General features: G+C 40.0%; 2 protein-coding genes across 3 annotated transcripts in view; one reads left to right on the top strand and one right to left on the bottom strand.

Moving 5' to 3' along the window:
• The window catches only part of LIAS (lipoic acid synthetase), a 10355-nt gene extending 5372 nt beyond the window's left edge, over positions 1-4983 (top strand). For both annotated transcript variants that reach the window (XM_019472311.1, XM_019472310.1), the window contains exons 8-11: positions 289-434; positions 2102-2172; positions 2952-3063; positions 4035-4983. In XM_019472311.1, the coding sequence (XP_019327856.1) occupies positions 289-434; positions 2102-2172; positions 2952-3063; positions 4035-4087 (382 nt within the window). In that variant the 3' untranslated portion in view covers positions 4088-4983. The remainder of the gene's footprint in view (positions 1-288; positions 435-2101; positions 2173-2951; positions 3064-4034) is intronic.
• A 6704-nt stretch (positions 4984-11687) lies between these two features.
• UGDH (UDP-glucose 6-dehydrogenase) lies at positions 11688-26674 on the bottom strand. The gene is made up of 11 exons (XM_009280148.2): positions 26512-26674; positions 24036-24137; positions 22503-22703; positions 22220-22417; positions 21574-21721; positions 19742-19836; positions 16467-16597; positions 15600-15733; positions 14336-14427; positions 14145-14255; positions 11688-12797 (listed from the first exon to the last, which is right to left on the bottom strand). The coding sequence occupies exons 1-11, from the start codon at positions 26671-26673 to the stop codon at positions 12687-12689; spliced, it is 1485 nt and encodes a 494-aa protein (XP_009278423.1). The 5' UTR covers position 26674; the 3' UTR covers positions 11688-12686.
• Between the last annotated feature and the right edge of the window lie 543 nt (positions 26675-27217).

The raw sequence follows: 27217 nt of genomic DNA, 5'->3' as shown, positions 1-27217 counted from the left end.
CACCCCCGGCGCGGGGGCGCGGCTGGGCGGGGCCACGGGGGCAAGGGTGGCCGCGGGCGGGGCCGAGGAGCCCGGCTTTGCCCTCAAAGCGGCACGAGGCTGGGGTGCGTCCCGTGGCTGGTGATGCTTCTTCGGGGCGTTTTCAGCCGGTGTCAAACTAAAGTGCTAAAGCCTGCAAGTTGCCATTTTCACGTCGTAGAAACTAGCAGAACGCACCTTTCTGGGCATCTCTTAACTTCTGTGCACCCTTCCATGCGTTTTTCCCCCTTGTGCTGAAAACACGAAAAGGAAGGTCCGTGATCCCCGAGCCAACTTCGAGCAATCCATACGTGTGCTGAAGCACGCTAAAGAGGTCCAGCCCGGCGTCATTTCTAAAACCTCCATTATGTTGGGGCTAGGCGAGACAGATGAACAAGTATATTCAACAATGAAATGTAAGTTCGTATCGAAATACATGCCAAAATTCACCGGTATGAATTCTGTTGTGTTGGAAAACAGTTGTAAGCATCTTTGCCTCTACATGCAAATCAGTTTGCTGGTGCAGGAGATGTTTGCTAAGCTTTATGGGGGAAAAAACCATAAAAGATTGAACTTCTGAAGTATTTTGCCTTCGTATGGCTTTCAGGTTCAGTTTGACAGGTAGATCCAGCTCCTGTTGATCTCAATGGAAGTTATAACTGTCCTTGTGTGACTATATTAATATTCTTATGTTTGCAATACGTAAATAATGGGCTTGCAACATAGTTGCCTTATTGTGCATTCCTTTTTAGAAATAGCAGACCTTATTGATTACAATAATTTATTTCAACTTACTTAGATATAAAAAAAGTTATCATCTTTGGAGTTGTAGCATGTTCTTATGTTTTCATACAAATGTATTTTTAAGAGGAGAAGATTTCACAGGGGTAAGCGAATGCAATGCGCTTGCAAGAAGAAATTCATAAATCCTATGGCATTTCTCCCATATCCGGAAAGAACATCTACCTGGTACTTTATTTTGTGTACAACAACCCATATTTAGAATGCAGTGATATAGTCTAGTTTTTCTGCAGCTGTCCCACAATCTGGACCATAAAATTACAGTTCCTGATTTTCCCATTCTTCCTGCCTAGCATTTCCTAGCCACAAGAGTATGAAAGTTCAGATTTGGTGCTATTTGTTTTCAGGCCGCTTTCATGGATGTATTTGGAGACAAACTGTTACTTACCACATTCGTTCAGTTACTCTAACTTTGTTCTCCTTCCCTCCTGTGGGTAGGAGTTAAAGAACATGTGAATGTGCTGGTATTGAACCAGTTTCTTTACAGAACCATATCGATCTAAACAGAGTCCAGGGTAACAGTGAGTGTAACGTTGTAATCAAAACACAGCCTTCTCTTTCTATTTGACTTGGGGGCAACCAGCCCAAGTAGCCAGAAAATATATGGAGATACTAAGCTGATTCCTTAGCCATCCCTTTGTTTGCAATACCCCACTAGCTGCAGTGAACATAATTCTTCAGGCTAGCTGACTATCAGGTGTCTGGATTTCCCTCTGTAGGTAGACTGCCTGAACTCATTTGCTGTATGTTGATTCTAGTATGTACTCAGATTTTAGCAGTTTATGAGATTCTGCAGGCATCAAAACTGACATCCTGAAGTGTGCAAAACTGGCAAAAGATGTTGGCAATTTCCCATGGATTTATAGCTCTTCTCAGCGTGAGGACGCTTGAAACAGTGGAGAGGTGCCAAGTGTATGTGCATACATCCATTTTTTGTCAAATGAAGGCTCTGACCTAAAGACACAATGAAAAGCCGTAAGATAAAACAGACAAGAGCGTGTCATCTCTGCAGTGAGACACGTGACTGCAGCGAGCGCAGCGCAATGGTATTCTCTCTAGCTTTAAGCTAGATAGCTCAGGTCTTGCAGCAGCATGGAGCTCAGAATGAGGTACGTGGCTACCGCTCATGGAGGTTGCAAGTTCCCTTTGCTGGAGAGCAGAATGTAACCCCTGCAGGGCGCTGCAGAGTGACCTTTGTTCAGACTTGGAAGGAGGGTGTTTACTAATTGCTGACCGTCCGTCGTGATCCTTCTGCCACTAACAGGGAATTTTGTTTTCACAGTATTGCGGGAAGCGGATGTAGATTGTTTGACGCTAGGACAGTACATGCAACCAACAAAACGTCACCTAAAGGTAAAAATGCCTTTAATTTACAGGCAGCGTTATGGTCTATACCTCGCACAGTCAAGTTTCCACTTTCTAAATTGAGGCTTGATATGCATCCTTACCTTAAGGATGTTGGGAAAAATTTCCTTCCTTGTTTAACCTGATCTTCATCTGTTATGGACTCTTCACTAAAAATGACCTCAGCTATCTAATCCCTTCCATCTTCTGCAGACTTCCCATTGCTACTTGCTGCTATTAGCTGGGGAGACAGCTGGAGCTGAGTCACGATTCTGGAAAACAAGAGCTTCACTGTATGTCTCAAACATAATGGCTCAAGCCAGCTCCCCTTCACTATCTCATAGGCTCTCCCTTCATGGTGCCACTTCAGCTGGGGAAATTACCATTTGCTTGTTCTGTAATCTGTCCAGAGCTTGAGTCTCTGTTCTGTTACCGTGTTTCACTGAAATAACTGTAGTGAAAAGATTTGTAGGACTATTGTATTTTTTTTTACTAACTTGGACAAAAGAAGGTTTGCTCGAAAGGACCATTCAAAAACAGAGTGAAGAAAATGATAAAGCAACAACTAGAAATTAAATTCTAAACTTTTCAGCTAAATGTGAAAAGCAAATAAAATACATTCTTTTGGTAGAAAGCAAGGAGAAAATTCAGTTTGTGACTTGACTGCTCCAAGTTTTGGAGTGTAAAATTTTGAACTTATAATATAACTGTGTTTCACGTCACTACATGCTAGCTATAGCCATTTCCTTTGCATTAATACCTGATCAAAACTAATTCTTTTCACTCAGGTTGAGGAGTACGTAACTCCCGAAAAATTTAAGTACTGGGAAAAAGTAGGAAATGATCTTGGATTCCATTACACGGCTAGCGGGCCTTTAGTGCGCTCCTCCTATAAAGCAGGTAAACTAGTGAAAAGCATTAGATTCTTTAGCACATAACATTTTATTATATAAAGTTAAAACGGTGAAGTAATATGCAACAAAGCTCACCTTAGCTCAAGGACACCTCATGTAGGTTTTTTTTTTACTATTTTTTAAATTATTTACACTTACTGTCGTTCATAGGTCATCTAAATGCATCAGTATGACAGTAATTGGTATTTGTACAATTGCTGTGCTGCCTAAGCTAATTTGTTGCCAAACCTAGTTTGTACTATATTTAATGCGCGAGGCAGGATAAAGGGTACCCACTTTGCAAGCTTTCCTTTGCATTCTGCCTCTTGGACACTTCAGGGTTTAATGGGGCCCTTTGTTGTTTGTGATGTAATTTTGTTGCTTTAGGCAGAATTTATTTACAATACCCTAGAAATAATTAGACACATTTATGGCAGTGCTCTTTCTGACAAAGCACTGGGTATTAAGTAGCAACTTATATTAATGGAACTGTTGTGTAGGTCCAGCATCCTGCTTTTTCCTAAGGAGGGAGCAGAGAACACTCATCTGGGGCACCTTGCATCTCAGACTGTTTTAATGCCAGCTCAAACAGGATTTATAGCAGGTTTCACTAGAAGTTGCTGATACTTTATGAAATAGGAATTAATTTTTGATTAAATCACTTCACCTTTGCCTGTTGGAAAGCACAGAGAAGCAGAGCTATATCGTAAAATTGGGCCTGAGGAAAAATCAGGATTTTGGGGGTGGAGGGGTTGTTTGTTGGGTTATGGGTTTTGTTTGGGTTTTGTTGTTTAGTTTTTTTTAACATCCTTGCTGTATGTATTGAAAGTGCTGTGGTATAGAATTGAATTGCTATAGAATACTCGTAAGAACAATTGTATTGTAGAATAGAATACCTGCATTAAATGTGTATTGTTTTGCTTTATTGCACTGAAATACCTACGAATCATTTTTGTGCTTTTTTTGCCTTTTAATTAGGTGAATTCTTCTTAAAGAACTTGGTAGAAAAAAGAAAGACAAAAGCCATCTGAAAATGAGAGTGAACCTATTTAAAGCAGCCAGTTTTAAGGATCCTTTTTTTCAGCACATAATTATACTCTGTTCCAGAAATGCAGAAGACCAGATGGTGGATGTATGAATAAGCTTACTATCTGTCCAGAACACTTCTCTCTCACCAAAACACTTCGCAGTGTTTTACCTAATTCCTTCTGGCAAGGCTACAACTACATAGTACTTTTAGTGTTCAGCAAAAAAGTCAGAACTGACTTTGAAAGAGCGATGGAACTGAGGTGGAAGAAATGTAAGCTGAAAAAAAAAAATGGACAAATTTAAGTAAATGCTACCATCAATATTGCTGCAGTTAGGTACTTGTAAAGATGCTCATAACAGGTAATGTGAAAGGTACTGATAGTTTGGTGTAGCTTACCATTACATAACACAAGTTCACCTGGACTCTGGGAAATAGAGACGTTCTAAAGATTGTGTACACGTCAAAGGACCATATTAGGGCTGTCTTGAACCACACCAGGGAAAGTACAGGTAGTACTTCTTCAAGAGATGGTATCTCTTACCTGCATCTTAAGAAAATAAGCTATACCATGCCAATAGTTAATGCTTTTCAGGTGCTTGCATGTCTCAAAGTGCAAGCCTTGGTAAACACAAGGTATCAAGTTGGAGAAAACAAGAGCCCTTTCTGGCAAGAGAATCAGCCTTGTGTAGATACCATACAATTTAAACCACATGGAAAATCAGAGCTGCCATAACAGCATAAATGGAGCCACCCCTAGTTTGGGTATGTGACTGTAACAAACCCCACTAAGTTGCACAGGTGCTTCTTCAGTATTGGGTATGCAGAACCGCCGCTATTCTGTACCGTGCTTCTCCTCCACAGGCATTGTCTTGTCATTAAAGGAAAGTTAAAAACCCAGTCTGAGGGTGTGGTGGTTGTGTTTGATTGGTCTGGTTACCTGCCCCCTTGAGACCTGGTCTGGCGTTAAATCTGAATGCAGAGAAGTGAATGCATCGTAGATGAAATGTGAAATCCATTACATAGCGTACTAAGCTCGAGCAGAAATAAAAGCATGGCTTACAGTATCCTGGCAGCTGTAAATTCTTCTCTTTACAGTCATGGTAGTTCAAAGTGCATCTCTCCCTAATAATTCTCAGTTGTCTGCTGTGGACATTAGATACAGTTTTTGAACTGGCTTAAGCTGCATCTTCATGAAGTTATTTGGGAAACATGCCAGGAATTTGTTATCCGGTCCCAAACTCTCATCATGCACATAATCCTGTGGCTGGCTACAGTACTTGTCTAAATTACTGTAGTCTATAGGAAGAAGAGTGGACCTTCAGCAAGATGTTAGAAGTAAGGCAGCTAATTAGCAAGTTAATATTCAGGAGAAACTTAGTATTGTCATGAACAACAAAAATCAGATTATACCACTGAGGCCAGCGATGCACAACTGACACTTCACAAAGTGAAGTACAGCAGTTTTAAAGCATTATGAAGACAAATAGCCTTAAGCTAGAAGGAATGTACTAATTAAACAGTATAATGGAAGCGTAAGTTGGGGGAAGAGAAACCTGAGCCATGAAGAACAGAGAAACAGAAGTTGTAATAGCTGTACTTTATAAAGGCAGAGAGAAAGGCAAGGCTTCTTTTTTTAATTTAAAAAAAAATTAATAATAAATTTTAAGATTTTAATAAAAGTCTGACCACTAGTCTTGTAAAGACCAGGCATGCTTTGAGCCAAAAATGCCCTGCTTCAGCTGAAGTACACTGAATACCAGAGCAGTGGAAGGTTATCAACTACGGTAAGGAAACTCAATACTCCCTCCATAGCAGCAGGCAGGGAGGGGTGCAACGTTAACTCCAGGATACCCTCACATTTAACAGCTGCCAGCCTTTATTAGAGATCCTATTATAAATAATGGTTTTGACTTGCCTACAGAGCAGATTTAACAGAATATTACTGTAGCTTTTGCCAAGTTACTGCTCTTTCAGCATATCAGCAGCAGAAATATAGAAAAAGGAATTCTGAGGCATACAGCTATTACCAAACTGGGACAAGAGGACATTGCACAGTAATTATCCATAATTTCTTTACAGTCAGAGAAATAATGCTTCTGGAAACACAGTCTAAAGTTACTTCATGTTAGAATTATTTTATGAATTGCTGCTGGATGGTATGGAAGATGATCTCACACTTTTACACAACTGTCTGCCAGCTGGTACCAAGTTTCTAACTGCATGTTTTGCTGTGGTTTCTGAGGAAAGCAGTCACATTTTGACTTCACAGATTTTGTTTGCTTTTAACAGTCTTTGAGGACCTCTCACAATTTGTACTATAAAAAGGACAAGTCTTAAAGTTCCTAGTTAAGAAATGCTGCTTTTATAGCTATCATCTTCTTTCCCTATTGCCTGTTCACTTTTTCCATAACTGTATGTTAAAGCACCAAACTCTCAGAACTCCTGGTTATAAATTCAGCACAGGTTTTTCAGTTTTGTTTCCGATGAAGTTTCATGTTTAGCGACATCTTCTTTTTGTAAGTCTATCACTTCATTCTGTCAGTTTGTTTCACAAAGCAGCCATAAAATACTTTAAGAAACATTAATCTTCCTTGCAATCAGGAAAACAAACTGAGTTTTGGGAATATGATTTCAAGTTGACACAGACACTTTAAAAGAATGAATAGTCTTTTTCAGCATCATTACATCAATCTACTACACTGTGTGAAGCACAATTAAGTGTTATACAGCTGATGAGAGAACTGCTGCATCTTCCAGTGATTTCAAGTCTTTAGGTTAAATCAACAAAGCCAGAGTATTCATTTAAGAATAGTTTTAAGTTTTTTTTTTTCCTACTTGATCAATAACTAATATTGGTGTCCCCTTCATTTAAAAACAAGATGTCAAGTGTTTATGCTTCTTTACTACAACATGTGGCAACTTATTGCAGATGTTCAACTTGCAACAGAAATTCTCAGCTTGGAATAGACAAAGCAAGTAATGAAAGTGGACTCCAGTATTCCTAGAGCAATCACAGATAACCCATTATGCTTTCATGAATTGTAAAACAAGGCAGTTCAAACTTTAGCTGTTGAGCACCATTATAGCACTACTGTAAATTCCAGATCAATAGAAGAACCTCAAGTGACAGAAGTGTAAACTTGTTGGCCAGTACAAAAATCTCACCACTAACTGCTCCTATACTAACTAGTCTTGGTCAAAAATGTGTTTGTTCTATTCACTTGCAATATTCTTGGCTACCATATGCCTGGAACCAGACTAGTTTTAGCTGCACAAAGGGTTGAACACACATACACAGAAGAAAAATAGTACATCTTGCCTGGCATTTACAATTTGTCTATGCACATCTTGGGTTAAGAATTTATGCAGCCTATGTCATACTATTCATAGGCTTGTATTACAGCTGGATTTGCTTCAGCTGTTGTATTTACATTTTTGCAGTGAAAAGCAGCATTACTGTGGGATTGCATTTTATTAACACCATAAAAAAATTTCAGATCACAGGAGTCCATTACTCATATTACACAATTCTCATCAAGAATTACATGCTGTAAGATCCCATAGACAAAGACTCAATAGCATTAAAACCCATCTCTTAAATGCACTACTCAAGCCTTCAAAGCAGGAATGCAAGTCATCTCCAATTCTTATTTCCCTGGCAACTGTACTCTGAAGGGGATAACTTATGATTCACAGTGCTGCAAAAGCTTGTGAAGCTCGCTCTTTTGGCGTGTGTAAGGTTCTCTTGCATATATGCAAGGTAAGTATTTCAGCATCCTGAAGGCATGCACCAACAGCTGTTCAGACTGGATTCATCCCATAACCCCAGTGTCCCACTAAAAAGAATGCAGCCCCCAAGAAACTAAGCAAGCTGACTCTCTGAGAAAGCAAGGGAAATGCCAGTAGCAGTTTTACCCCTTGTTGCTCTTCAGACAGGATCTGCCGCTCCCCCTTTCCTAAGAAAGGGGAGTTAGAGTGATCCCACTATAATGAACTTTCCCATTCTTTATCATCTTTGTGATTAAGCCACAAGTCACTATCCAGGCTTTGACTAAGTCTGTAGGAGAAACAGAATAGGAATAGGGGTATAGCACCTGGTTCCTCCATCTCCTTGGGGCGGCGTGTGAAAAGCCACTGGAAGCCTCAGGAACACTGATCAGCCCAATAGCTCTTGCACATTCCTAACAGGAGCAATGCTTCACACAAGAGTTTAATGGTTCATCCGTCTACTTCAAACTGATGAGGACAGGTCCCATACAGAAGCACTACTATTACAGCTGTGTGCAAGTTTCTGAAAAGCATCCTGATTTTCTGAAGCCTCTACTCACCCCCCGTTAAGATGAGCCCTGAAGCAGTGCTGTGCTACCCTGAACATAGTTCAGGACAAGAGATCCTTTGAGCACAACTTGTCAGTACCCTCTTCTTAATCCCCAAGGAGAAATAACCAGCTTGCCCTCTCAGGTGCTGTGGGGGCAGAGGTAGTCAAGAAGATGCCTACCTGCAAAGACAGGGTGATCTACCAGTTGGATCACAATGCTTACAAACACCACAATTGTATCACAGGATTGTCCCTGCTCTGCAGGTGTTGTATGAGAGCAGCACTAGTGAATTGGGAAGAGGAGATGGCATGATGAAAGATGACAGTTTGATTTTAAGCCCCCATAATTCCCACTCACTTTGAGTGGCTTCTGATGCGCTCCTCACAGAAGAATATGATAGGACAAGAAGCCCAAGGCATATTTGCCCGAAGTGCTGAGTGATTTCTGCATACTAAGTCCCTATGTGAAAGCCATTAATGTGCAGAATCTGAAAACATCTGGTTCAAGGATACAGCTATTTCAGTCAGATAATGCTGTCTTGTATTGTCTACCCAAATTGCTATACAAGTTCCTTAAATTTTCAAATAGCTGTTAAAGCTTAAATTGTATCTGCATTTCTGTGAGTAAGTAGTTTTGATAATAGCACTCATTGCCAAGATGACACTGCTCTTATGCTCTGTTTAACTACTCATACAGCATACTGGAAAGCACACCTGTTGAACAAATTCAGAAGGTATTATGTGACTAGTTACAGGATAATTCTCTAGCATCCCAACACTACTATTATTCAACTAAGACGTCTATGTCTTCTAGTCTGAAACCTGTTCATGGTCATCTTTCTCTATCCTCCCCTCCATTTCACAACCCCATGCAACAAGCCAAACGCAAACTCTGTCATCTCAAGGATTTTAATAGCACTGGCCAATTGAGAATAATAAAAACAAGTAGAAATAACGTAATAGTAAAGGCAAAAATATCAAGATAACATAGGAAGTATTAATTCCTGCTGATTAAATGAGGTAGCAAGCTGACTAACTTATGGGGCTGAATTTTTAATCATTTCTTAACAGCAGAGAATAATTTTTGCAGATTCATTAAGAAAGCTGCTTTCAGTTGGAAGTATGTAAGCAGAAAGGAAGGAAAAAAAATAACTATCAGGTAGCTTTGAAGCCAACATTTGCTTTCTACTTGGGCTGACACCAGATTAAGGTAATTCTGCTTAAATTCAACGTTCAAACAAGCAGAATGCTCCTCTGCTGAAGATGGGTTATACTGCTGTAACTTAGGAAAAACTTGCCCCAGGAATCTGATTAGATCAATAATTTATGTGGCTGCACATGGAATGTAGGCAAGACAACCAAAGAACCAAAAGTAAAGATCTGCCAGTGGATCCGTTTATAGCTGCTAGTCCACTGTTATCAATTATGATAGATGCCTGCAGAACTATCTGGCCTCCCAACAGATGGAGTTTAGATTGCATCAATGCCAATTGATCCCAACCAGGATCAGGGTATTATTGTTGCAGTCAGCTCTATTTTAGGGCTCAACCCAAATCCTACCAAATTCACTTACCTTTTGACTTCAATGCCAGTTAGAGCAAGCATTTAACTGGGCAAAGAACCAGCCCAAAAGAAAGTGAAAAATTGGTGAGACCAAAGTTCCTGATTACTGTCCATAACTGGACTAAAATAAGAAGATACTCTTTTTTTTTTGCTTTCCTATCACTTGAAACAATTAAAGTGCAGTTTAGGAACACTTCTGGAAGCAGAAATCTGCAGTTTGAAGATAATTTTTCCACTTAAAAGATGATTCATTATTAAAAACAGGTCTGTACCGTCTTCAGTAACCAAAAAAAATTGCTATAAAAATAGAGATTTGAAAATAGACTGAATTCACATGTACCAGGTACCGTTTCTAGTGTAAAATTGGTTTTTAGTTTATGAAAAATATCTTTCCTTAAAAAAAGCATAGGCTTACAGTTATTATCACTAAGAAGGTCCACAGAATTCCTTCAGTACCTATTAAACATTATACTCTAGGCTTTTTGACAGGTGGGTCATGCAGGCTGAACTTAGGAATTTCACATGAAGAAGCAAAAGGAATTCTTTTGGCTGACACCTTCTTCCCAATTGTCTCAATCTGAAAGAGAAAACACATTCAACAAGTGAGTGTGGCAAGCTAACATAATCATGTCAGCCTATGAGGAATCTACAAATTAAATCCAGGACCATGACTACATTTCATGAACACTAGAATAATACAAACCACAAAGCAGTGTGCCCAGGGACAGTTTCTGGGATTAGAGTCGCAAAGAGTTTTTAAAAAACAGCCTTTCACAGGTGCCTGCTTTGCCTACTTAAAGCTGCATCTTGCCAATTTGAACATTCATGTGCCTCAGCTTCTGTATGACTATCAGTACAAATATCATAAAATGTTTTGGGTATTCAGATGTGCTCTTTGGGTTGGATTGCTTTGCTTCCCCACAATTGTATCACAGGATTGTCCCTGCTCTGCAGGTGTTGTATGAGAGCAGCACTAGTGAATTGGGAAGAGGAGATGGCATGATGAAAGATGACAGTTTGATTTTAAGCCCCCATAATTCCCACTCACTTTGAGTGGCTTCTGATGCGCTCCTCACAGAAGAATATGATAGGACAAGAAGCCCAAGGCATATTTGCCCGAAGTGCTGAGTGATTTCTGCATACTAAGTCCCTATGTGAAAGCCATTAATGTGCAGAATCTGAAAACATCTGGTTCAAGGATACAGCTATTTCAGTCAGATAATGCTGTCTTGTATTGTCTACCCAAATTGCTATACAAGTTCCTTAAATTTTCAAATAGCTGTTAAAGCTTAAATTGTATCTGCATTTCTGTGAGTAAGTAGTTTTGATAATAGCACTCATTGCCAAGATGACACTGCTCTTATGCTCTGTTTAACTACTCATACAGCATACTGGAAAGCACACCTGTTGAACAAATTCAGAAGGTATTATGTGACTAGTTACAGGATAATTCTCTAGCATCCCAACACTACTATTATTCAACTAAGACGTCTATGTCTTCTAGTCTGAAACCTGTTCATGGTCATCTTTCTCTATCCTCCCCTCCATTTCACAACCCCATGCAACAAGCCAAACGCAAACTCTGTCATCTCAAGGATTTTAATAGCACTGGCCAATTGAGAATAATAAAAACAAGTAGAAATAACGTAATAGTAAAGGCAAAAATATCAAGATAACATAGGAAGTATTAATTCCTGCTGATTAGCTGAGGTAGCAAGCTGACTAACTTATGGGGCTGAATTTTTAATCATTTCTTAACAGCAGAGAATAATTTTTGCAGATTCATTAAGAAAGCTGCTTTCAGTTGGAAGTATGTAAGCAGAAAGGAAGGAAAAAAAATAACTATCAGGTAGCTTTGAAGCCAACATTTGCTTTCTACTTGGGCTGACACCAGATTAAGGTAATTCTGCTTAAATTCAACGTTCAAACAAGCAGAATGCTCCTCTGCTGAAGATGGGTTATACTGCTGTAACTTAGGAAAAACTTGCCCCAGGAATCTGATTAGATCAATAATTTATGTGGCTGCACATGGAATGTAGGCAAGACAACCAAAGAACCAAAAGTAAAGATCTGCCAGTGGATCCGTTTATAGCTGCTAGTCCACTGTTATCAATTATGATAGATGCCTGCAGAACTATCTGGCCTCCCAACAGATGGAGTTTAGATTGCATCAATGCCAATTGATCCCAACCAGGATCAGGGTATTATTGTTGCAGTCAGCTCTATTTTAGGGCTCAACCCAAATCCTACCAAATTCACTTACCTTTTGACTTCAATGCCAGTTAGAGCAAGCATTTAACTGGGCAAAGAACCAGCCCAAAAGAAAGTGAAAAATTGGTGAGACCAAAGTTCCTGATTACTGTCCATAACTGGACTAAAATAAGAAGATACTCTTTTTTTTTTGCTTTCCTATCACTTGAAACAATTAAAGTGCAGTTTAGGAACACTTCTGGAAGCAGAAATCTGCAGTTTGAAGATAATTTTTCCACTTAAAAGATGATTCATTATTAAAAACAGGTCTGTACCGTCTTCAGTAACCAAAAAAAATTGCTATAAAAATAGAGATTTGAAAATAGACTGAATTCACATGTACCAGGTACCGTTTCTAGTGTAAAATTGGTTTTTAGTTTATGAAAAATATCTTTCCTTAAAAAAAGCATAGGCTTACAGTTATTATCACTAAGAAGGTCCACAGAATTCCTTCAGTACCTATTAAACATTATACTCTAGGCTTTTTGACAGGTGGGTCATGCAGGCTGAACTTAGGAATTTCACATGAAGAAGCAAAAGGAATTCTTTTGGCTGACACCTTCTTCCCAATTGTCTCAATCTGAAAGAGAAAACACATTCAACAAGTGAGTGTGGCAAGCTAACATAATCATGTCAGCCTATGAGGAATCTACAAATTAAATCCAGGACCATGACTACATTTCATGAACACTAGAATAATACAAACCACAAAGCAGTGTGCCCAGGGACAGTTTCTGGGATTAGAGTCGCAAAGAGTTTTTAAAAAACAGCCTTTCACAGGTGCCTGCTTTGCCTACTTAAAGCTGCATCTTGCCAATTTGAACATTCATGTGCCTCAGCTTCTGTATGACTATCAGTACAAATATCATAAAATGTTTTGGGTATTCAGAAAAATGTGGATTCGGTCTCCTTTGTCTAAGAATTTAGATCTAGTAAATTAGGATAGAAGCTTTTTCCCCTCCTTAATGCAGAGGGTTGTTTTTGAAACAATACAACTCTGAAAGGCTAAAGTCAGCCAACTCTATATAAGAGAAAGCATGTAACAAAGCCAACACACATAAGCCAGGTACTGCAAAATTCAAAGACTGAGATAAGTTCCCCTAATTTCTAGGTCAGACTAATGTAAATCACTAAGGACAGAGCTTATAGAGGACAAAATGCCAACTAGCAAAACAGTTCAGACACCCAGTAAATAAGGAGAGCTGTAGCTTTCCTCTTAAGTAGTGCAAGTCAGAGGCAAAGCACCAAGAGACAAAATACTTCAACTATTTTAATTTAACAGAAATTTGATTAGTACATTCCAGACAGACATCCAAGTTAACTGTGAAAAGAGTTGTTTAAACAGTCATGTGAGCTGTATATACCGTATTTGCCCATAACAGCTTCAACTGACTGGTTAAATCAATTTATACAAGCCTGTTCACAAACAGTGTAAATAACTGTATGTAGTTTAAGCAGGGGAAAAAAATATCAAGAGAGGAAAGCCTACAGCCATTATGCAAGTAACCACAGTACTCAGGAGTACATAGAATGAGACAACTGAAACATGCATCTGATCTGGCTTGTAGATTTTGTTCTGATTGTGTCTGGCTGAGATGCTTCTATCAGATTATTCAGGGATTTAGTGATTTTAGTATTAGTCAGATTCCATCTATGCTAGAAGTGCTTCAAGGCATGCTGATCCTGCTGAATGTTGATGACATAGTCTGATGTAGCTTGGATTTTAACAGAGCGGTCTATGAAAATAGTAGAGTAATGGAGGAAGACAGCACTAGTGAAGAGACTTAAGTACACACAGGTTTAGATTTAAATCCTCACCTGAAGAGGCTTTTTTCCCCTTGCTACTCAGTCATTGCAGAGGGATAGAGCAAGAGGGAAGAGAGCAGAAGGAAAGAAACATAAGAAGCAGCATCACCCAGCTGATTACCTGGAAGCCAATGACTTGTAGCTCATTGTGAAGATCATCTAGAACTCTCCTACCATCAAAGATAAATGCAGGCTTCAGCATCTTCTTATGAATACATTCATAATCCAACTCCTGTAAAGGGCAGTTAAAGTTTGTAAGTAGCATAACACTCCCTCTTTTTTCCTTTAGTTGAAATTGAAGATAACATTTACCTTAAACATGTCCCATTCAGTGCAAATTACAAGGGCATGAGCTCCATCACAGGCTTCATAGGGATCTTTACTGATAGTGACCAACCGAGACACTGTAAAAGAAAGTAAATAAAGTTTTATTCTGCACACATCTTTAGCATCAATCTGGTGCACTCCAGTAAATGAGTCTCCTTCCTTGCCCTACACAGACAAGCAGTTTCAAGTCACTCACCTAGAGGTGTTTTCTATCAAGACATCTGTCACTTTGGTTTCACTTACTTAAATGAAAGCAGCTTGTACCTGGCATCTGAGTAGTCAGAGCACTTAAATGTTTGAAGTTAAGCATTCAAATTTGATTTAAACAGTCAAGAGCTTCTCCAGAATGATAAGTTACTATGGAGTGTTCAAATGCCAACTCTCACAGAGGTCACTGCCTGTACAATAGCAGCACATCACAGTTCCTATTTAACACTCAGTTCACACTAGAGAAGATACACAGGGCTCACTAGGGGCTGCCTTCATCCTTTGACTGCCTCAGCAGCTGCCTACAGGCAACCTTCACCTCCCTCTCTAGTTCAAGGGCATGTCAAATAATGTACGCCCTTCACTCTTCATCACAGCTCATTTTCCTCCATTCTTTTCACCTCTAGAAGCCTGATCTATCTTTCTCCCCCATCCATCCGTCATCTCCATTCTCTCCCTCCCCAATAAGGAAAGAAAATAGAAATCCCAAATACCCCCTGCTTCTCCCCAAGAAACTTCTAGTCATAGATGATTACTTTAAAGTCTTCTTGAATTTAAGGGAACAAATGAATTTGGAAGTGATATGGGGGAGGGGAGAATGCTCTACAGTGAATTCCAGAATTATTTCTTTATTCCTACTTTGGATATGCAAGCAAGAACTAAGGCAAGATAGGACTCAGGACAAAAGAGCTGACAGAACACCACCAGTCTCTCCTACTTCTAGACATTCTTCTTTTTCTTCCTTTTAATTATGCAGAGAGAAAATTCTTTGCATGTATTCAAATGAATATTTATCAAAAGAACAATACACAATAGTACAGAATTAGCATTTATAGATAAGAGCTATGGGGAAAGGGGAAAGAGTTACAGTAACCCTCTGAGCTATGACAATCCTCTAATAAGTGTAGCCAACAGCACATCATTGCAATGGTGAAAATGTGAAAATTAATTTACGGTATTTAAACAGACCTTGTGTATTTTGAGAATAGGGTGGGGAGGGAAGGGGGGGGGGGAAAAATAAGGTTTACGTGAGCTTTCTTACCTTGGTTATCTTCTGAGACACCCGGATGTGAGAGATCCAAGATTATTTGTTCCTTAGGTACTTTAGGATCATAGATATGGAGCTTTGCTCCTTCGTCCATTAAATACTTGCTAATGTAGATACTGGATGACTCTCTGGGGAAGTGAATCAATCAGTTAAAGACCCAGATGGCATGTTCTAAGTAATGAAAGTCTTCAAGTGTCATAATAAGCAATGCCAGAGTTTTTATACCAGTTTTACATTAAGCATCTTAGTGGTAATCCATGCCAGCAGCAAACTCAAAAACTTGAGGGACACCAAGAAGAGTAATATGAAAAACAAGTTTACATCTCTTTTGCTGAACCATGCAAGAGAGATACAAACCCCCAGGACTCCTATTGACCCTAATTAACAAGGCATCAAGCTTATAAGCATTCCCCACAAACTGCAGTTGGACAGAGTTGTATCCAGTTTGAGCTTTACAGGAAAACAGAATTAACCACCTTTGGGAAACAAAGCTGAAACTTTGGCTTCACATAGCAATTTAGAACCAGTTGCAAAAATGTTTGCATTCTTTTCTGTGGAGAATGGAAGGACTCTGTCAAAAATCTATCTTTACTTATGCAAGTTAATAAGGACTAGAGTTATCTGCTCTAGCTTCTGAATGATTCAGGTATGTTGCAGAGGTAAAGGATCAATTGTTTCACCCATTTAAGAAAGACTAATCCTTGTTACAAACCAATTCAGTCACAAGAGGTTAAGGGTCCCATATCTGATCTATTTTTACTAATGCAATTCAACTGGGGGGGGGTGTAGGGGGTGTGTTAGCCGCATAGCTGGTGACATATGTAGGGAATCCACATTAGTGAACTGAATTCGCTTTCTTACCTCGTGTCCCCAGTATCCTTTTTGAATGCAAACCCTAAGATAGCGATCTTCTTATCAGTGACAGTATTGAACAAGCTGTCAATAATGCGGGAAGCAAATCTTCTTCTCTGATAATCATTCATGTCTATTACCTGAAATTATATAAAACATGATGGTACAGAAGGGAGCCATTTTAAACTATAAACAGATTCTATTAACAATCAAGCCAAGCTACCTACACATAAGTTTAATAGAAGCTTAAAAGAGAGCTAAGTATTTTTACTCAGTATTGTAAGTAATCCAAAGATAAATTTAGTTCATTTATCCAATTCTGAGACAAATCCTATTTTAATCAATCACTGTAGATGCATATACACACATATTATCATGCATTATCTGGTTCAAAGGCTAGGATTTTTTCCAATTGCCTTTTTTTTTTTAGGTCTACAACTTATTGTATTCTAGGCAGAAACATGGAAAGCAATTTCAGTGTTAGAGTACTTGACGTCACAGGGACATCCCATTGCCAGACCTATACTTCCTTACATGCTATGTATAACAACTGTGGGAACATTTTTAGCCTTTTAAATCCACACTGACAGATTTCAATACACAAAACTAGTGTGGTTAAACCAGATTAAGTGCCTCACTTTTGTTATTACATGAAAGTGGGCTCACTCACTCAGATTGTTCCTGTACTTTCTTCTAGCCTGCTTCATACTTTGATCTCCAGCCCTTAACACACAGAGGGCACTGGATCACTAATAGAATAGGAAAAGTAGGTTCCCCCACCTAGTCAATGTTCAGTGTGGACTGGAAATAACTACACTTTCCTCTCGGTTTTGAGACTTTCAACCCAAATCAAGAATTAACAGCAGCAGCCTATGAAACATAAGGTATAAACTATATAGTAGAAGGATATTGGTGAACCAGATTTATTTGAAGAAATACAAGCAGTGAGATTTATGCAATTCAACAGGGTGGTGATGGGGAACAAAGGTAACAGTTTACAGTGTAAGAGGGACACATTTCTTTCTGTAGGTATGTTTTCAAGGGATAAAGACTTCAGTATTAGAGAGCCCTGTCCTGTCTAAAGGCCAGAAAGAATAGAAGTTAGGATTCTAGGTCTGCTCTGATCAGCATATCCTCCAGAATTTGCATCCTGTCCTCAGACTGGTCTGAGGTCTCCCATGTGCATGCACTGGGATGAGCTGCTGACAGTGCAGTGCTCAGGCCACAAAAGGAGTTCACACAGTGGCTTATACAGGTGCCCATGTGTGTGCATTACATGACTTGACCAGTGTGGGCTGGGGCAGATAGACCTCTGCAAGATGACAGTGCTCTGAGGAAGCAGGAGGTGCAGGTAAGGGGTTGCACTACATGAACACAGCACTCTACCTCATCCTAACTCTGCAGCAGCTGTTCTTACTGATTTGTCCACAGCTTAATAAACCATATAGAAACACTGCAAAGAGCTGCTCTTAAAACAGAGTAAGACAGCATAAAAGCATTAAAAGCACTTTAAACTAGTTTGTTTACATTAACAATGCAACCTTTTAGGCTTTTGTTAAATAAAAAAAAACACCTCCACACAGAGCAAAGCCCAAGTGTTCCCATGCCTTTGGGTTCCCAAGATACCAAGTAGGTTGTGTTTTGAGAAGGACCCTTGTGATCTCAAAGGACAGAGCCAAACCAATTTGTCTCTTTCAAGACAGTTAATCTTCCCTATTCATCAGATTATCACTGAGGTAACATGGTTAGTTCCTGCAGCTCCTGCTGCTCCAGGGATTGCCTGTTGTCCGCTTACATCTTATACTGAGTAAAAGCAGTAGTTCTTGAAGCAAGTATCAGAACCTTGAGCTCCTTCTCTTTCCTACTCTGCCAATGCATCCAAGTCCTACACTGAACCAAACCCCTCCTGGATACTTGCATGAGGTTCATGCAGTATGCTAGTCTCAGCTTCACTGATGGGATTGCAAGCCTTTCCACCATGGACTAGACTACCCTAATGAAGTGCGCTTTTTAAGGAAGATGTCAATCTGAACCTCTTCAGAGGCAGACAGCATAAACCCCATGTCTTCCTTGTCCCACGCAATTGATGTAAGAGTTATAGTTGCAAGCAAGTAACTAGGCTGCTGACTAGCCCTTGGCTGGCAGTTAAGCTATCTGAACAGGATGTAGAAAGCCACTGGACATCACAGATAATGTAAGAAGCTGACAAAAGTCACAGATAGCACTGAGGGATGACTGAGTTTTACAAGCAGTTAGGGAGGAGTTATTAGTGAGATCCAGCCAAACTTCAGATAATTGGAAGGGAGTATTAGGGACCTTTTAGGGAATAAAACCTTGCAAAGCCAACAGAGCCTAGATAACTGCATCAACAGTACCATGTGGCCATGACAACCTAGGTAATGGTATAAGAAATACTGAACTTCAGTATGGATGTGGCACAACTGACCAATGATGAAAGAGTAATTATGGGCAGGTTGTTTATTTGGCAGCAGACTGGGATGGGGAAGAGTGAGGGGAGGAAAAGAGCTAGCCAAAAGGAAGATTGAAAAAAGAAAAAAAAGGAAAGCTGCTCAGAAGGTAGGCAAATCATGCGCTTGGTATTCTGGGGTCATCTGCTAGGCAGCCTTGTACTTGATCACCACAGCCTAAATCAGGACAATAAACTAAAGCTGCTCTTCTGACCATAGCACACATGTCAAAGCTGCTTTCTCAGTCAGGACTGGGAAGAAGGGTGAGGTGCTTTCACTGGTTGATAGGGAAACTCTTGCTAGTACAGACTGAGCATCCTGGTACTGCTGCATTGGTGCCTCACCTGAGAGCATTCACATATTCCCAACCATTCCTAACATTAACCAAGGAACAGCAGCAACAATGTTTATTTAAAAGAATAGCAAGTTCTGCTGAGTTCCTTCAGAAAAGGAACTGTAAAAGTAGACCCTGAGGAAAAGATCATAAGCTCTGTATTCAAAAGTGGACAGAGATAACCAAGTGCAAGAAGAAGACAGGAGTCCAGACATGCTTGTACTTCACATTTTCTACTGCTAGACAACTTCCCAATCCATTTGTTCCAGACAATTCATCCCAAAAAAGCCTAAGCACCCACAAGAATCAAATGCCAGTGTTAGGCTGAGGGCCCTAAAATGTAAAGATGATCAGCATTAAAGTATCTGCTCCTTAAAGCCAAAACAGTTTATATGTGGACAATGCTCAAAAGCTCAATGCCTGAAAGCTGAATGCTGAAGAAACACCATCCCCCTCAAAAAAAAAAGGCAAAGAACTTGTACCTGTTGCCAATAGCGGGCTACTTCAGGTAAGTTCAGTGCCTCACAGAGGTACACTAAATTCAGGACATCCTTCTGAAAACAGCTACCTCCAAACCCTGAAAGAGAAAATGGTTATTTTACAGGTGACTAAGGTACTATTCTAACCCAATCTTTGGAATCAAGTAGTTTTTGGCAATCATTGACATAGTCAGCATTATAATTTTTTGCCCAGTATTTCACTGCTAGCAAATGAAAACCTTAAGAATCTCTCAAAATGCAATTCCTGGACCTACTTACTTTGTCAGTTACAGAAGCCCTAAAATCTGCTTCAGGTCCCACTGAAGTCAATGGAAATTTTAACCCAGTCTCAGGGAAACATATGGTAATAAAAAACTAGGGTCTATCTTATTACAAGTGGGTGGACAAGCTTCTGGGTTTGCTCACCCCCCACCTAGATATTTAGATGAATATTTCTCAGAACAAGTATGTTAAGATTAGGTTCTTTCCTCCCCCATCCCCAAATGGGTATCCAATCATTGCCAAGAACCAAAGATCACCACACCTAAGGGAGAACTGAGACAATTAATAGAGGGATCCTTGACCCCTAGAACTTTGCTCTTCACAGTCTCAGAAGCAACACATTGACAGTAGAATACTTCAGTTGGAAGGGACTTACAATGATCTAGTCCAACTGCCTGACCAATTCAGGGCAGTTAAGTTAAAAGTTAAAGCAGGTTATTAAGGGCATTGTCCAAATGCCTCTTAAACATTGACAGGCTTAGGGCATCGACCACATCTCTAGGAAGCCTGTTCCAGTGTCTGACCACCCTCTCAGTAAAGAAATGCTTCCTCATGTCCAGTCTAAACCTCCCCTGGTGCAGCTTTGAACCATTCCCACACGTCCTGTCACTGGATACCAGGGAGAAGAGATCAGCACCTCCCTCTCCACTTCCCCTCCTCAGGAAGCTGTGGAGAGCAATGAGGTCGCCCCTCAGCCTCCTTTTCTCCAAACTAGACAAGCCCAAAGCCCCCAGCCGCTCCTCAGAGGACATTCCTTCCAGCCCTTTCGCCAGCTTTGTTGCCCTCCTCTGGACACATTCAAGGACCTTCACATCCTTCTCAAATTGTGGGGCCCAGAACTGCACACAGTACTCAAGGTGAGGCTGCACCAATGTTAAATATAGCAAAGGAATTGTAGAAGGAATTATAATAACCCTAAGAGGAATTTTGGTAATGTATTTGCTATCTGCTTTTCACTCTTCCATAGACTCTAGGAGAGGTTATATTCAATAAGGTTATTTTAAAGTCACACTTTCTCTTTCTAGCATGAAGACTGTAGCCATACAGATAGGCTTTAGTCTTGTTCTCTAAGTTTGAAAGTTTGTTGTACTGATCACCACTTTATCACATCTTACTCTAGTAAATCTAAACAACTGAATTCATCCTACAAATTAGAAGTTGCCATCACACATTCTGACCTAGAGGCGTCCCATTCCTCAGGCCACTGGCAGCAACTCCCTAACAAAACTGCAGCAGTTACAATTGGGAAGACATCCTGGAGAGCACTATCACCAGTGATGCTTCAAAAAATAAAGTTGCCACTTCTCTTTCCAGTGTCCCAGGCAGGATAAACTGAACTCTCAGGTTTCAGATTGCCAGGGTCTAGAGCAACCTCAGTCTTAAACATTTTACCAGAAAAAACTGATTTATGCTAGCACTCTACAGCAATATTTTCACAGAGTCATGCTGTAGAAGACTTCAGAGTATCAGATCACTTACTTGAAAACACTACTAGTAGATCTATTGCACTATTAAACAGAAGGCCAGAATTAAAAAAAGAATTTTTTGTTTACCAACACTGGCTTTGAGAAACTTATTTCCAATTCTTTGGTCTGTTCCAATAGCTCTTGCTACTTCTTCAACATCTGCTCCTGTAGCTTCACACAGAGCACTGATTGAGTTAATGCTGCTGATTCTTTGGGCAAGGAAAGCATTAGCTGCCTGTAAATAAAAAAAAACATAGTAAAGAGAACTTGATTCTTCCAGAAACCAAGATGCCCACAGACTGAAGGGAGTTACTGCTGGAAGGATTACTTTAGTATCTATGTACCTTTGTTGAGATACAAAATGGTAACATAACTAGTTTAATACATCAATGCCAGTTAATGGGATCTAAGCAAAGTAATGTAATGCTTAACTTGCAGGGTTTGAAACATTTTACAATGGTAACCAGTTTCTGCAGCACTGGAGGTTTATTCTTAGTAATAAATAACACAGCAATAAAACTAAGGAAAGGATTTCATGGAGAGTTGGTATCATCTATTAGCTCAACTGAGATAATTGGAAAAGATGAATATTCTTTGACATATATACTGGGTCCTCCCAGCCCTGTCTGTCTTTCCTAGCTGCATCACTCAGTGTCAGTGAACTTCTGCTTCTGAGCTTTATCTCAGTTACACCCTTTGCTCATTGTAGACAACAGCAGTGAGTAACACTAACCAGTTTGGAAAGTTCTGATGACCAGGTATTGGTTGTGAGGATTTTTTCTTTGGGCACCCAGTGCTCATAAACAGCACAAAGAGCACGGACAGCTTTCTGTCCCTCTGGAGAATCATCTCCACCGATAAGCACTCTGTCTGGATTCTTCAGGTCCTTGATGGCTGTTCCTTCTGCGAGGAACTCTGGGTTAGACAGCACCTACAGGCACAGAAATAAAGAACAACAGATAAAAGCCAAAAGCAACAACCAGCCTTTAAACACACAACTCAAACATTATGCTTACCTGCAAATCCAAGTTAGGCTTAGTATTAGCATCAAATATTCGACGAATGCTCTCTGCAGCACGTACTGGAACTGTGCTTTTCTCAGTGACAATTTTATAGCCATTTGAATTTTGTACAATTCGCCTAGCACAAGCTTCAATGTATTTCAGATCAGCTGCTCGGCCTTTTCCCATCCCATAGGTCTTTGTTGGAGTGTTAACCTAGTTACAAATACATGGAGAGGGAAGAAATATTACAGGTCTCTTAACACAAGCGGTACTGATGAGGTGAAATTGTTAAGAATGACAGACACCTTCCTTCCCAGAGTCTAGCTTGCTTCTACCCCAGAATTATTCTAGTTACCATATTAGACGAACAGTTATTAGCTTTCTCAGTTACCCATTTTGTCTTCTAAAGAAAGCTCATTGGCCTCTATTCAAATAGAATTTAAACAAGAGCAATTCATAGCAGCTCTGCAGGCTTCGGTGAAACTTAGTCCTTATTCTGGAAACACCAGTCATTTCTTCGTGATTACACGTTTTGTTTCCTGTCCCACATTAAGAGTGTGAAAATTCACATTATAAGAATCTTGCAGATAGTGAGGCAATTATGGTTTAAACCCACTTTGCAGTGAAACCTAAGTGCAGAGCTGCTGAAAATTGCTATACTGAAGTACACAGAAAAGGCAACATGAGGGAAAACACATCATTTAGATTAAGACAGAGGGTCCTTTTCATTACAAACTGAAAGAAGAAATGGCAACAACATGTAAAACACAACAGCACGTTTTAAGCCAAGGACAGGTGGCAGTCATCCAGCCAAGCAGCATTCATTTTAGACTTAATGAATGGAGAAAAAAATACTAGCAGAAGGAGAGCTCTGTACTGAGGTGCCTTAAAGAGGAGCTCTCAAGAAAAGAGGACTTAAGTAACAAAAATAACTCAACTGTGGCCTACCAAGACGAATAGCAATCGGTTCTTTTGGATTCTGCATTAGGAACAACCTTCCAGATTACAAAAGGTCACACTGTTTATGCTTGACTGGATCCTCTTCCTAGTGGTGTCAACAGCTTAGAAATATTAAAGCCAGCCCCTCTTCCATTAATACACTGTTTTTTAAAGGCTTCTAGAAGTAAGTCATCTTTGTAACCCAATAATCAGTATATGACTTTGCATCTCTATCTAGGAACCGTACCAATATTATTCGAGTCCCACAGATTTCAGTAGCACACTGCAATGACAGATCTGCACTATATTCTGCTCTAAGCTAAACATCAACATTATAATTTTGACTTAGAGCCTGTTCATTTGTCAAATGTTCTACTGGCTATAAGAAACAGATAAAAATAAAATAAAAAGCTTACCTAACACTTTTCCCACAGTACACAGAAAGACAAGGAGAAGAGTGACAGTGACATGACATTACTAACTGAATCTATATGACAAAAAAAAAAAAAAAAGGCCTCTTCCTAACATAAGAGCAACATTATGATTTGGTAAGAAGGAAAAAAAAAAGTCAAAACACACACAACCACCTTCTCCCCTTAAACTTACAGAAATAAATACAAGATCGGCTTCTCTAATGGCATCATCAATACTGGTAGAAAAGAAGAGGTTTCTTCCTCGACAGGATTCTACCACTTCTTTTAACCCTGGCTGAAAAAAGCAGAAAAAAAAAAGCACTTAAGGTTAATGCAGTTAGAAGAACAGTAAACTGCATGTCCAAACCAACAGCATATCATTTCAGATACAGAAAGACTTCCCCCCCCCAGTGTGGAATGTTTTTAGTCTGCCAGATGTAAAGTAAAGCTTCTGTAGATTTACACAGCAAAAGAAAATAAAGCCCTTTCTTATTCAAAACACTCAAAATGTTGTCTCGAAGCTTTCAGCCATGCTGAATTGCTGTTTGCACAACCACATTTTAGACTCCAGTTATTCCCACACTCAATTCTATTACGATGAGCAACAGTTAAAGAAATACCCATAGAGTGAGGTTAAGTAGATTCAAGAAGTAAAGTCTTACAATATTACCTAGGCTGCAAACAAAAGAGGTGGTCCCAACTCTCCTTTTCCCTCAGTTACACATCCCATGATCTCCCCAACATCAGATCTAAAACTGATTCAGCACCAAAAAACCCACAAAGAAGTCTTCCACCAAACTAGCAAGCCCAGATCCAGCAAAAGAAAGGCAGCGGAGACACACAAGAGATAAAGACCACTCCTTTTGGCAACCACTCATGTTTGGACCAGATTAAACTTATTGCACCACACTTGCAGCATGGAAGAATCACAGGCACAATCTGATGAGATTCTTTCAAGAGACACATACTATGCCAGAACACTTTCCCTTCCCTTAATACGTTCACACAGACAAGAGGAGCAGGAGGCCACGTGTACATGAGCAATCCTCTGTATTAGAATGGTCTACAAAATGATTTAACTAAGATATAGTTGTCAAAAATAAAAGAAGCCTTTACTTTTTGTTTGAAAAAATGAAGTCATACACTGTAACCTGGCAATTGAATCTCCAACTTGAGACATGCCTATCATGACACCAGCTATTTGAGTAAGTGCCAGAAAGGCAAGGGTTCACTGGAGGGAGAGACGAAAACAAAGCAGAAGCTTTCTTATGCAAGACATTTTTGCTGTCTCACTTTATACCAAATACCTACTTAAAAGGAAAACAAAGGTCAGCACAGACAGAATAACATGTGTTACAACCCATCAAATGTTCCAACTATGGTCTTACTGGGATGTAAATAGAAAGGCAGCCCACTAGACAATTTCTGACACTGGAAAGAAAAAAACCCAAAACAAAAAATACGAAAAACCTCCCTGTGCAATGACTCAATGTTGTAACTGTCTGAACTAATTCTTGGCAGTTTTTGTACATTCTTTGTAAGCAAAGGACACCATTCCAGGAAGCAGATGTTGTGAGTTTGTTTGTTATTGGGTTTTTTTGTTGTTGTTGGTTTTTTTTAAAACATGCCAAGATTAGCCCTACTTTAACTCATTCAGTCAAAGTGTTTCTAGAAAATGAAGTATTTGCTTTCATAATCTTTATTCATGTCTCACCCGCTAATCTGAGCATTATACATATTTTCCTTTGAATATGTGTGACAAAGGAGGTCTATTCATCTTCGCTTGAAGAGTCACAGCATAGGTTTGGTTTTAAGAAGAAAAAAAACCCCCTCTATTAGTGTTAGAGCACAGACAGGATTCAGAAGACTTCTTATAGCAAAAGAGCAACTGTTAGTACCAGGCAACATGTCTCTGGGAGCCGAGTGAAGATAATTTTTCACTCCCTTTAAAGAAAAGAACTCAAACCTATAAAAACTGTATCTCATGAAAGAATGAAGGAAAGAAAGAGAGACCTATTCTTTAAGGGTAAAAAAGAGTGAAAAATAACAAGCACTAAGAGAAGCAAAATAGAAAAATGCTTTATACATCTTCAAATTAAAGTAATTCTGTAATAAAGAAGGAACAGTGTGATACATTTAAAAATGATTTTTATCTGGCCTAGTCTTCCCAGGCCAGATTGGAGGTCTATGGTACAAATGAATCAGAAACATGACTGTCCCCATCTTACAACACGGTTAAGATGGGCAGCACAGATTGTATTTTGGCAGTATTCAGAATGAGAATAAAAGCTTACCACCTAGTACTACACATTCATATTATGCTACAACACAGCAGATATCTATAACTGAGTAAGAAGACTGTTATGATTAAATCAGGTCCCAAGAGAAAGTCAACATGATTTAGCACAATTCACTATATATACAATTACCTTTTTCCTTACATATATAATCCTTAAATACCTGCCTGCACTAGACATATTAAGTTATTTGAAAAATCTGGTTTAATAAGCAGTAGTGACAAGCAGTTGTTCCAGAATACTCTTTTTGAAGGACATCACTGTGCTATACTTATCAAGGTTTAGAAGTGGGCCATGTGGAAATGCCATGTGGTGGGAGGGAAGCAAATGCAACACTGGCTGGAAGAAGAGACAACAGTGACACACATTTACCTCATAGATTGGGAGCGTATCTGAATTCCAGGCATTGATTCTGGCCTCATTGACATCCACAACAGTAACTTTGATATTGGGACACATCTGGGCAATAACACTACAGGTTGGCCCACCAACATAACCAGCACCAATGCAGCAAATCTTCCTAATTTCAAACATGATTGCTCTAGTAAGAGGAGGGGGAAAAAGGAGAATCAGGAGTTATAAATGAAAATAGTGGCCAACAATTCAAGGAAATAATAAAATCTCAAATCATTAATTCTCTTTTATGCTGCCACAGAGAGAAACATTTTCTTACAGCTGATCTCTTGAAATGAACTGCAGTTGCTCTCTCCCGCCGGGAAGGCTTTGGAGCCTGCCCCACTCCCGGAGCGCCAGCACACACAGAGCATTGAGGAAGCGTCTTCTGCGGTCGCTTTGAAGCCTACCAGCGTAAATACCACCCCCTTAGGCCGAGGAACTGCAGATGCCACGATAGTAACAGGCATGAGCAGAGGCCACTGCTGCAGGCAGCGCACAGGGGGAGGGACCGGCGCAGCCCCACGGCGGGCAGAGCCACGCCGGGCCGCGCTCGGCCGGGCCCCCCGGGCCAGGCCCAGCCCCCGCCCTCTCCCCGTAGCCCGTGGGCCGAGAAAGGCGCCGTCAGCGCGGAGGCCGCAGCTCCCGCCTCCTCCCCAGTGGACGGAGGCGGGCGGGAGCCGGC

The sequence above is a fragment of the Aptenodytes forsteri genome, unplaced genomic scaffold (genome assembly GCF_000699145.1).
Source record: "Aptenodytes forsteri isolate BGI_AS27 unplaced genomic scaffold, ASM69914v1 Scaffold35, whole genome shotgun sequence".
NCBI lineage: Eukaryota > Metazoa > Chordata > Aves > Sphenisciformes > Spheniscidae > Aptenodytes > Aptenodytes forsteri.
Note: the sequence above shows the minus strand (reverse complement) of the source record. Positions and strands in the feature narration are given on the sequence as shown.

What these genes read in the sequence shown, in the direction of transcription:
- UGDH (XM_009280148.2), bottom strand. Translation starts at nt 26,673, where the DNA reads ATGTTTGAAATTAGGAAGATTTGCTGCATTGGTGCTGGTTATGTTGGT. An exon ending in CCGATCTTGTATTTATTTCT is followed by an intron (nt 22,704 to 24,035) that starts GTAAGTTTAAGG and finishes ATTTGTAACTAG; the next exon opens with GTTAACACTCCAACAAAGAC. An exon ending in TACAAGTCATTGGCTTCCAG is followed by an intron (nt 12,798 to 14,144) that starts GTAATCAGCTGG and finishes TTTCTCTTTCAG; the next exon opens with ATTGAGACAATTGGGAAGAA.